This window comes from Sturnira hondurensis, unplaced genomic scaffold, assembly GCF_014824575.4.
Source record: "Sturnira hondurensis isolate 20B ecotype Veracruz unplaced genomic scaffold, ASM1482457v3 Scaffold0000780, whole genome shotgun sequence".
NCBI classification, from domain to species: Eukaryota; Metazoa; Chordata; class Mammalia; order Chiroptera; family Phyllostomidae; genus Sturnira; species Sturnira hondurensis.
Genome location: NW_028073411.1, coordinates 18,525,017 through 18,536,876, shown reverse-complemented (window position 1 = coordinate 18,536,876; position 11,860 = coordinate 18,525,017). Strand labels below are relative to the sequence as shown.

Genomic DNA, 11,860 nt, shown 5'->3' with positions numbered 1-11,860 from the left:
CACTCGTATCCCACCCCCAGGGGACCACCCCCAACTCCCTCACCCTGTAACTGGACACCACACTTAGTGTCTTGTCCCCACCGGGATGCTGCTTCCTGCAGGTCCCCAGTGTTTGCAGGACTGTGCCTGACACAGCATGGGCTCACAAACACTGGATGACCACGGACAGACTTCTGCCCCTCAGAAACGCTTGGAGCCGAGTCCCAAAACCCATGGGAAACAGCTTGAAGCGAGTTTCAAAGGAGTGCGTGGGGCCTGTGGCCTGGTGGCGACAGCGGGCAGGGCCAGTCCAGCACTCCCTCCGCTTGGGGGCTGTCTTCCCAGCCTCCCTCGGGAGGCAGGGCAGGCCCCAGCACTCACTGCACGGGCCGCCCCTGCCCCGGCCCTGAAGTGGAGGTAGGGCCTCCTCAGCAGGTAGGCAGGAAGCTGGGGGGGTGGGGGGTGGGGCGGGGGAGGAACACGCATTAACAATCCTGGGCCACAGTTCTGGTTCTACCCCCACTGTGCACTGTCCTCCCCATGTCACATAGCGAGGACAGAAACTCACTCGACTCCTCCACACAGAAACTGTCTCAGCAGCTGACCCATTTGGCAATGCAGTCAGTTGGTTAAAGGTTCTTTTTATTCTTGCAATCTCATTCCGTACAAAAGCAGCAGAAACACAAGTCTTAATGAGAAGGGTACAGCTGAGTATTTGGACAGAAAATCTGTTCCCATCACCATGTACAGCAATTTCACAGGACCCCTCTGCTGCCCTAACTCTTGGAGTATGCCCAGTAGATGGCCCGCCTCACACCATTTACGAGCTCCCCATTAGGACTGTGCAACTTACTAGAACCTATTACTTCAGTACCTTTGAGTACTCAGTGCTCTGTATGCGGGGGGAAACCACCTTGACATACTGACAAAAGGCCAAAAACGAAGTTCCCGTACAGATGTCAGAGGACCCGACCGTGCCAACACCCGGTCCCAGCATGGAAAGGCGAGGCCACACTGGCCCCTGGATGCAGCGCGGCCCACGCCGGCCGCCTGAGCAGCGGCACCCTCACCCTGAGGCTCGGGCAGGAAGCCGGCTCCAGTGTGCGTGCTGGGCGAACGCGGGATGGCAGGAATGAGCGGCCAGTCTCTCAGAAGGTGGCTGCAAGGTCGATTTTTGTTGGATTCAGTTCCATTTATGACTTAAAACATGCAAAATCCACTCACTATACATAAAATTGTTTCTTAAGAAAAGAAGGCAAGAAGAACAATTCACCAGGAGATAACAAACTATTAACAGGAGCCGCTGTGTGATGAGCACACGCTGGCTTGGCTGGCCCCCCCTCGGGCAGGCAGGGGGACGTGCCAGCCCTGGCCATCCCGTGGCGCCGGTTAGCTCGTGGCAGAGAAGTCTTTCAGGGGTTCGGTTAAACAGGCTTCCAGGTCGAACTCGTCCTCCAGCTGGCAGTCCACATGCCTGACTTTGGTGGGTGTGCCCGAGTACGCGTCCTGGAACACAGGCGGTGGTCACAGCTGGCCCCACCCAGGTGGGGAGTGCCGCCTCCCATGGCCCCAGCACTCCAGGCCTAAAGCTGGTCCCTATGAGCAAGAGGCCCCCAAGTGCTGCGTGCGTGAGAGGGAACCTGTAGCCAACGGAGCGTCACAGACAACATCTAACTCTGCTACTGCGGGACGTGTCGAGTCCCCCCACCCCACTACCCACTCCCCCACCCGCCCCCCAACTGGAAACTGCCAGACCCTGCGAGGCTTCTCTGAGCTGTGGCCACTCACTCAGCTGGGACAGGAGGCTCGGGGGCTGTTGTGCAGACTTGGTGACAGCTGTCCCCATGACTGGTAAGGCCATCACACCAGACTACCTGAGCGCCAGCAAGGGGGACGAGGACAGCCCCTTGCCAAGCCCACACCACCCCGACAGCAGAGGCCAGTGCTGACCCACCACCACCTGCAGGGGTCCCGTGGGAGCTCCACCAGCGGGCGCACCAGGCACGATGCGAGCAGGCTGGGCAAGAGCCCTGCGGGGAGGGGGCCGGCTGGGTTCACAGGGCCAGCACTACGGGGTGGGGCGGGGAGGGGGGGGTGCGGCAGCTCCAGTGCACAGGCTTCTGACCCTCTCGCACCCCGTCCAGGACGACCGCAGGGGACGGGGAATGTCCCACAACGCCGAGCAGGGCCTCCCAGCCGAGCCTACTCTCACGCTTGCCACACTCGCTGCATCGCCCACGTGCAGACACCAGGTGGGCTCCTCCGTGATGACAATAAAGGGACTGACCTTCCACGTTGGACCACTGACGTGGATGTGCTCGGACAGAAAAGTCTGCAAGAGCCCTGGCCAGGCAGCTCAGTCTGAGACGCCAGGGCTGTGGGCTTGACCCCCATTCAGGACACATACGAGCAGCGACCAATGCGCATGCCCACAAGTGGAGCGGTGCACTGTTTCTCGCGCTCTAGTTAACTTTTAAAACAAGTCTGCAAAAATGTGCACCCAACCAAAAATGATGGAGTTGGAAATATGAGTTAGTTGCTTTTAATTTTGGAAACTTCCCCCCACTCAAAAACACGGGATCTTCTAAAACTGGCACGCGTGGGGGAAATCCCTAGGCACGCGGCACCGCACACGCAGTGGCAGGCAGCAGTCCGCCAGCGCAGATCCGGCTCAGCCTGGGAGGAAGGCTGGTGGCCCTGCCTGCGCAGATGCTGGAGCCAGAAGGGCCTTTTCCTTTTCAACGAAAATGGGATCAGCTGGACTGAACCAAAAACCTAAGTGAAGGCTACTACATAGAAATGCCACCAGACCTCCTGTTGGTCACCCAAGAAGGGGGAGGGGCCCCTCCTCACACGCGTGAGTCACACTGCAGCGAGACTGCAGTTCACAAGGGGTGCGCCTGGCCAACAGGTGGTCCGAGACGCCACGCTGAGAGGGAACCAAGGGAAGGCACTCACGAAGTTGTTGTCCTGAGAGCTCGCCTGGGACTCGGAGCTGCTCTCTGCGGATTCCGTCTCCATCTCCCCGAGGTCTGCGGGGTGCCTGTGGAACCGAACAAGCCTCTGCCTGAGCAGAGCCGGGAGACCCGCACCCCAGGCAAGTTCTACGAGCCTGATCACTAAAGCCACGTGGCCCCATGACAAGGGCTTTCTGGTACATGCCGCCTGAACTGTGCCCACCAGCCGGGCAGAGGTGCAGCTGTCTCACCCCTGGGGGACCGGAACACACCCACGAGCACCTGCCAGCAGACGCAATGATCGAAGCCAAATCTGGGGGCAGGGGCAGTGACAGACCAGACGACACCTCATCACTCATTTCTCCACTCATGAAGAGAAGGGGACATTGTCACACTAACAAGAACGTCGATACGACATCTGTGAGACCACATCTGTAAAGCCACGTTAGACGTCATCTCAAACATGATAGTTTCAAATAAATTTCCCTAGCACGAAGCAAAATTTCAAGGAACTAGAGGGAGGCTAAGTAATACCAAACTCTCTACCTCCCTGTTCAACCACACCCTGACCACGTGGCAAGTATTCTGGCCTGAGGTCTTTCCAACAAGACACAAATTTAAAAACCAATAGGGAAAAGGCAAAAAACTTTCTTAAATTTTAATGTGATATAAATTACTCAACTAACTTTTAGACTGTTGATCTTAAAAGCACATGGACGAGGCCCTGGCCAGGTGGCTCAGAGCGTGACCCCCACACCCCGGGGCGCAGACAGGCGCCCGCCAGTGCTGCAGACGGAAGGGGGACGACAGACCCCGCTTCTCTCCCCGGCTTGCTCCCCCAGCCTCTGACCTCAAATAATAAGTAAATAAACCCCCCCGTTTCTAGAGTTCCTAACCTGTTTTGATGGCTGACTGCCACGTGACAGACAGCTCTTTCGGTTAGAGCACCAGCTGCAGAGACAGAGGACAGGGAGGCAATACGAGCCCTGACCCCTGCGGCTCAGCTGGAGTCACACTGTAAACCATGAAGGTCACCAGCTCACTTCCCGGACAGGGCACACGCCTGGTGTCCGAGTGTGGTCCCCAATCAGGGTGCGTACCAGAAGCATCAGACAGATGTTTCTCTCCCTCCTCCCCACCCTCCTCTAAAAAACGAACAGATAAAATCCTTAAGAAAGGAAAGCAGTAGACATACATTTCTTGAAAATCACATCCTTCTTCAGCTGGAGGGTCCCAAAAATGCAGGGCCACCTTCCAGAGTTTGATCTGCTGGTCCCACGAGCGCCGGCTGTACTTCTTGAACTTGTTGGGGGTCTTGGGGTGAATGCCGGGCTGCCGAAGGTGCCTGCAGGAGAGGAAGGTCACCCTGGGACTGGCCCGAAGACCAGCCCAGCGCCGCGATGATGAGCGCTGCTGCAACCTACGGCTGGGGTTCTCCGGACGAGCAAAGCAACGGCCGAGCGAGCCCCACCTCTTGGACTCGCCTGGCCCTCTATGACCTGTGCCGAGACAAGCGTGTCCAAAGCCCAGTCCTTCGGAGAAAGGAACATCCTAAGGCGTGTGTCTGTGAGGGAGCTGGGAGCACGAGCTGCCTGGACACACGGGCCACGCTCCCCCTCGGGAAGATCTGTGACGTGAACTTCACCTCTTCCCCACTGTGTTTGTAATGACTCTATGGCTACAAGGCAGCTGTGAGTCCTGAAAAACGAGATGCTTATCTCAATGACTTAGACCTTCCTGCCCGGAGTTTTTCCAACACCGGCCCCCTGTGTTCACACGAGCAGCGGACTCTGACCCAGGATCAGCTTTACCGTCTGGGTGTCTGGGCAGACCGAGGGTCCAGGGTGACTAGGACGTGCTCACGCCACTGGCCTACCTCGGGACCTCCCTGATGTATCGGTCGTAGGCCATGGTGTTCTTTCCGTAGTTGATCTGCTTCTGTCTCCTCATCAGGACGCTTTCATCTGTCTCCAGGTCGGCCGGCACCGAGGACGAGGTCGCCTTCGAATCACAGCTGGAGAGGACGAAATCAACACCAGGACACCCCTCACAACTGAGATCGACATGCAGGAAAGTGCGGAGACACGGTAACGGGAAGAGGGGTCTGTCCTCTGGATTCCAAACCAAATAACCATGGCACAGTCCAGAACCGTGTGCACATGGTAATCAAGTACATAACAGATCCTGGATTGGCCGAAAAGTTCGTTTGGTTTTTTCGTGTACCGCTCTAACAGTGCTCCGACGTTTGTCTTTAAGTTCATCAGAGACAATTCTGTTAGGTTGTACTATGACACCTATCATAGCAACATGCGTTTTAAAAAAAACTTACCAAAATTGGTGAATTTCTGTGCAACTGTTTTAATATTGAACATCGAATAAAACAAACATTTCTGATCCAAGGCAGGTAAAAATGCAGCTAAAGTACAAAAAAAAGATTTGTGTGGTGTATGGAGAAGGTGCTGTGACTGATCGAGCATGTCACAAGCGGTCTGTGGAGTTCCTTGGTCCTGCTGACATTCTGGCTAAACGGCCCTTTGCTGTGGGGCTGTGTCCTACGTTGGAGGGTGTCCAGCAGCAGCACCCTGGCCTCTGCCCACGAGAAGCCATGAGTGGGACACAGCTGACGTACTCGACATTTCCAAATCGGTAAAATTATGGGTGAAAATGAAAACACGTGTCTTTCGTTTTAAGAAAAAACTAAACGGACTCTTTGGCCAGCCCAGCACAATGTTCCCCACTCAGTGAAGAGCGGACTTGTAGGTAAATGCCACCAACACACCAGCCCCTCTAGGGCCCTGTCCTTCCTCGAGGATGAGCCGCACATCCGCCAACCAGAAAAGCAAGAAGGCAGCACCTACCTTCCCAGCGATGACTTTCGCTCTCTTCCAAAGTCGTTTATGAGGAGTTTTCTTTTGTATCTGGAAGCCGAGCAAAGGTTGCAGTTGTTAAAAGATATAGAAACGGACACCGGGGGCTTTCACAGCAGCCCGGGAATGCGTGCTCGAGGGCTGTGGGCTGCTGAGTGGGGCAGGCCAGGCCTGCTGTGCCGTTTGTCGTCTGAATGTCCCTCAGTCATTTTCTTCTAGAAGACGACAAAGTGCCCAAAGCCAGCGGTTCTAAGAGAAAACCACCACGCCGATGCCCCAGGCCTGTGGGGAATACAAGCTTCTTGAGGCCAAAAAAGCCCTACCATCGGGGTCCCAACCCCTGGGCTGCACAGCAGGAGGGGAGCAGGGGTGAGCCAGAAAACTGGTCCTTGGTGCCAGCAAGGTTGGGGACTGCTGCCCTGACAGGTCGGCTTCAGTGGCAAGACCCCAACAACAAAGACATTCACCTCCCCAAACCCTGTAGCCTTAAAACATGAGCATGTGTTAGCTGGGACTGGGGGCCTCCCGCGAATGGCACAGCTGACACAGGGGCCTGTGTGCCTGCGGGGCACGATCACCGCCTCTACCACAGCAATGGCCCGACCCTCTGCCACTGGTACCGAGGACCACCTCCAGCGACAGTTCACGAGCCTGTCTCAGCTGTCACGTGGCATCGACCTCCTTCCACAGGTCAGCGGCCGCCCACTGTTGGGGCACCAGGGGACAGAGAACTGGCTCATCTCCAGTGTCTCCACAGCAGCACTGACCACACAGCATCCCGTGAGGACTGAGACACTGCCCGCCCACCCCACACCTCCTCTCTCCAGGACCCCCGTGTGACAAAAAACGCTTTCCAAATTGTCAGACAGACAGCTGCTGGGTCACCCTCCACGAAGCACAGTGAGCTGAATTCTCACAGCCCCCTCCAAGGTGAGGCTGCTGGCTGCCCCCAGCACCCACATGCCTAGGGGTTACTCAGGCAGTGGCACCCTCACAGGAGGTGTGGTGGACAGAGGGGCCCCAGATAGAGCAGGCCTGCTCTGCAAAGCAGAGGAACAATTTTGAGAGGCCTGTGACATAACCAAGGAACATGGAGGGGTACCCCTGCATGACTTAGGAGCGGCAGACGGTCCCCAGCAAGGGGTGACGGGGTGCGGGCACAGAGCACCCAGGCACACTATTAGCACTGTTATGAGCCTTGGGAGCAGAGCAAGGAAACCACACGGACCAGGGCAAGCAGCCGAGCTCCATGGCCAACGGATCAAGGCCCACCCAAGACAGACAGAGGGGTCTGGAATGCTGCGGCCCACGTCTGCCGACGCCCAGTACCCTTGCTCGGCCACCCATACGCCTCTATGCCCCTATGCCAGCACCTTTCCCTGTGCAGGTGGCTGCAAATGTCACAGCCCTAAAGTGGTGGGCCAAGCCGCCCGCCCCCCTCAGAATCAAGAACCAGCGTGTTCCTGATTCAACACACTTGGGCTCTCACAAGCCATGACATTTTAACAAGCCAAGTTCATTCAGCTGGGTCAGATGGTGTACATCGATGGGGAGAAAGGCCCCCAAACACCAGTGAAACATCACTGAAAAAGACGAGCAGGGTTTGCGGGGGCACCCCCTGAGCCAGCAGGAGCCCAAGAGGAGGAAGCAGCTCAGAGCCTGGGAGAACCTGGGGCACAATGGCACAGGGCTCCGACACTAGGCCAGGGAGCCCCTTCTGAGTTCAGGCCATTGGAGGCTGCCACCTGCACCAGGCATCGGTCAGGTGTGCACCCCCTCTCTGCAGAGAGCACCTCCTGTGCCTATGGGCCCAGCGCCCCACGTTGCGGGCTAGGCAACCACCACAGGCTGGTCTTCTGCCAGCAGGTCGCGGCCTGCAAGCATGGCCACCGAGACAGCAGTCCTCAAACCTCAGAAAGCAGACTCATCTGGAGGCCCACCTGGAGTTTTCCTCCCAGCAGGCCAGCGTGCAGGGTGCCCTGAGAACCCGCACTTCTGCCAAGTTCCCAGGAGCTGCTGATGCTGCGGGTCTGAGACCAGACTTGTAAGCCTGCCTTGTGGTGGTCTGGAGTTGACCACAGATAGCATTTCAAAGCCGTCTGAAGCATGTACCTTGCGATTTCTTTGTTCACTCTGGTCCTCATCTCGTCTTCTTCCACAGCACTTGCCCAATCTGAACATCTGGACCGGGGCTTTGGGCCTTCAGGGGTAGTGAAGCTGCAGAGAGGGAAATGCACCCTGAACCATGACACGCTGTCCGTGTCCTTTCAGGTGGGACACCAGGACACAGCCCTAGGGAGTTTGGGGACTGTCAAGAGGAGGGGCCTCCCTGGCTGGCTGCGTCTGAGAGGCTGCGCAACACCTCTCTGGGCTTTGGCGGAGCGTGCTCTGTGCACCCACCAGGGGCCAGTGCGGGCTACACCATGAGGACAGAGTCCATGGGGAGGCAGACAGGGTCAGCGAGGCCTCATCTGCACTGAGAAGGGACCTAAGACAACACGTTTTCTTCTTTGCAAAATGAGTTCATTTTCTGACGACCTTAAAGACTTCAGGTAACACACTTAATGCTAAGCAGAGTGACCAGCACCGTGAAATGACTTAATAAACAAAGGCTACAATTCACTTGCAGATGCACAAGCACTGACTCAGAACACATCGCTTCAGTTAAAACTGGGGTGGGGGAGGACAAGGTCAGACACAGGAGTCTTCACTGCATTAGGACTCAGTCTATGGGGAAAGGCAGCCGCCAGGGCTGGGTTCCACAGAACCCAGCTCAGCTGCGCCTGGAACTCAAGGGAGTCATCAGTTGAGATTAGGCAACTTGAAAACGTAAGGCTCGACGCCAAGAATTCTGACCATTAGTCGATGGTCTCTCCAGGTTAGAGGTACGCTTACATTTTCACAATAAGCAGCCCTATATGCCCCAGACGCCCACCAACAACATGCTTTGGAAGCACAGCACCAAAGGATCCATCACCTTACAAAGCTGTCATTTCTTCTCTGGTTGCCCCGCCCAGAGAAATCCAAGCTGGATTTCCAAAAGTAACTTTCCAAAGTCTAAAAACTGCTGGCAGAGTGGAAACCCAAATCAATGACCCCCAAGTAAGATGGACTCTGTGGCTGTCATGGACGCATAGATGCAGGCTTGACCACCGGCTGGACACAGGCAACACCACAGGCTGGTCACATGGCTCAGGTCTGGGTCCCCTGGCTATGACAGATTCTTAAACGTTTAACAGGTGCTTCCGAAGGACCTTCTGCTATATCTCCTATTCAGTAACAAAACAGACTACCTTTCATGGAGCTAAAACCATCTCTTAGACAAGGCAGGTTACGCTCACCCTGTTCTACCCTCACACGGGAGTACTCCCGGGGAAAGGACCCCCGGGGACCCAAGCCTGCAGCCTGTGACCATGTGCAGCTGGCCCAGGACCAGGCACCGGTAGGCCCCACTCTGGTGGCCGGACAGGGGACTTTGGACAACAGCGTTATGCAGAGATAGCAGCAGAAAGGGCCAAGGACCAGAACCTTCCTACCGTACTGGAAGAAAAAGGAGGCCCATGTGGCTGGCTGGTAAGCCCCTGGGGTGCTTTGAGACTTCAGAGCTTGACTGCAGTAGTGACGTTGGTCCCCATCTTCAGTCCTCACTTCTAGCCCAAAGCCCTGCAGGGTCCCTCCTGTCTCACCTGTCCAGCTCTACAAGCCGTTCACCCCGCTCCTTTGAGACTCACAGGAGTGGCCTTCCGCTACTCTTGGATCCCATTAGCTCCCAACATCATCTGCTCACCTGGCAACTTTGCAGCCTGACCGCCGGCCCTTCCCCAGGCCAGGTCCAACTTGGCCAACGACAGAGCTGCTCAGCTCTGAAACCCTGGGGCCTCTCGGTGCCCCGCAAGTCACTGGCACGCTCTCGGAGTCCTGCCTCCAGTCTCCCCTGCACCCGTTTCCTGGCACTTCTACTCAGTCTTCCAGCGCCCACTTCCTCCGCGCGGCCGCGGCCCACCTGCGGGACAAAGGCCTCGGCGCCTGGACGCTCCCAGGGACCAAAGGGCCAGCACCGCCGGCCTCAAGCGGACCGCGTCCCCCCTCACCCCGCACCGGCCATCCCCACAAAAGCAGAACCTCGCTGGGCACGGGTCCTGACCTCGCTCCAGCACGACGCCCGGCCTAGAAGATATGCAAATGCAGCAAAAGGCTCCAGGAAGAGAAGCGCTCGGCTGCCTTCACCGCGGCCCCGACACCACACCTCCCAAGGCTGAGCCTGCCCAACTGTCCGGGAATACAAAGGGGCTGCCGGCTAAGGTGATGACACCCTCCCCCGGGGCCCCTCAAAGACTGCGCAGTCGCGCTGAGTGGCGCTGGCGCCCGACACACCGCCACCCTAACCATCCCGTCGCCCGCACCTCCTGCCCGGAGTTCGCGCAGGGCTCACCTGTCGGGTCTTCGGTCGTCCGCCGGCTTCGCGGGGACCTCGGCGTCCTCCGACGTCCCATGCGGGCGGTCGGCTCTGCGCTTGCGCCCGAGGCTCCATCTCGCTGGGGGCGGCGGGCTGCGGGCGAGAGGCCGCGTCAGGGCAGGCAAGCGGGACCGCGCCCCCCCGCCGCGCCGTGCCCCCGCCTGGCCCGCCCGCAACGCGCGGCCTGTCCTCACCTGGCGTCGCGGTCACAGCGGCTCCGGTACCTAGGGGGGCTTCGCGGGCTGCAGGCCATTTCCGAAGACCGCCGGCCAACACGTCTTCTCCCGCGGCGCAGATACACTGCGCGCCCCGCCCCCAACCGCCTTTATCCACCCCGCCCCGCCCCGCCCTGCGCCCGGCTGTCCCGCGCCCGGAGGACGAGACCATCAGGCCCGCGGGGGGAATCCCGCTCGGACGCGCGCCGCGCAGGCGGCCTAGGACCGCAGGAGACACGAAGCCTCCGTTCGGACGCCGCCCGATGCAGGCGGGCGGACGCCCTGGGGCTGACTGAGCACGCGATCCCGAAAAAATCGCCCCTCCGTGTGGAGGCGCCCGCAGCCCTCGAACGCCGATTGGACGCTCCTTCGCGGGAGGGGCGGGGCATTGGCGGGAGATTCCGAAGCGCGTGACGCGACTGCTCGCGGGGAGGCCAGCGGCTCAGCCCTCCCCATTGGCCCAGGCCCGGGCGGGGGCTGTCTCCGATTGGTCCACCGGGCGGCGGCGTTCCGCGCGCTGGCGGGAACTGGAACCCGGAAGGGGCGGTAGCGAGGACGCGCGAAAAACTTGTTTTCACCCCTTGCAAGTCTGCGGAAACTTGTGAGCCGGGACAGCTGCTGGCGCCGCGCCTCGTCCGGTTCCGCCTCGCAGCCCTGCTCTCTCGGCCGCTTCCAGCACCGCCTCCCGCGCTCACTCCGCCCCACCCCACCCCACCCAGCAGAGCGCGCCCTGGCCAGTAAAACGACCCCAGGTGGAAAGAGACCTCGGATTGTGGACACAGAAAAGTCGAGTTTTTTAATTTGTTACCAGTTGTAGAGAGAGCGAAACGTCGACTTGTTCCACTTACGCATTCATGCTTGTATATGCCCTGACTGGGGGTCGGATCCTCAACCCTGGCGAATCGGCGAAACTCTAACCCGCGGAACCACCTGGCCAGGGCTCTGGATTTTCAGTGGCTCACATTTCGGGTCTGGCAGTGAGAGTGTTGGGGAGCTCACCCGCTCCCAACCCTGAGCCTGGGTCACCCAGCCCCCCCCCCCGCCCCCTGCCACAGGACAACTCAAGAGCACGGGGAGGCCTGTGCCCTTGGGCCACCAGTGTCCCAGGCTGACCTCAGCCCCCGCCGCGCCCCCCCCCCCGCCCAGGCCACCGCCCCTCCAACCAGAACACCCGCCAGGGACCACTGGGCCTGCTCCCCTAGCTGCTCTGGAAATGGGCTTCGCAGACCTGCACCCCAGCAGGAAATCAGAGGGGAAGTTCTCGGGAGAGGCCTCCCCTTTCTTGGACACAACCCCCACACTGAAGTGGGTACATTTTTAAGATGGCTTCTCTCCACCTGTTACCAAAGCTTGAATATCAGGAAAATCAGTCCACTCAAGAGAAAG

The 11,860-nt window shown here is 58.6% G+C and overlaps 1 protein-coding gene across 1 annotated transcript; it reads right to left on the bottom strand.

Annotated features, from left to right (window-relative positions):
- Positions 1 to 604: 604 nt before the first annotated feature.
- On the bottom strand, positions 605 to 10,578 carry SLBP (stem-loop histone mRNA binding protein). Its single transcript, XM_037047221.1, has 8 exons — positions 10,454 to 10,578; positions 10,236 to 10,352; positions 7,916 to 8,020; positions 5,795 to 5,854; positions 4,813 to 4,950; positions 4,132 to 4,281; positions 2,938 to 3,022; positions 605 to 1,485 (listed from the first exon to the last, which is right to left on the bottom strand). Exons 1-8 carry the CDS (start codon positions 10,510 to 10,512, stop codon positions 1,369 to 1,371), a joined length of 831 nt encoding a protein of 276 aa, XP_036903116.1. The 5' UTR covers positions 10,513 to 10,578; the 3' UTR covers positions 605 to 1,368.
- Positions 10,579 to 11,860: the final 1,282 nt, after the last annotated feature.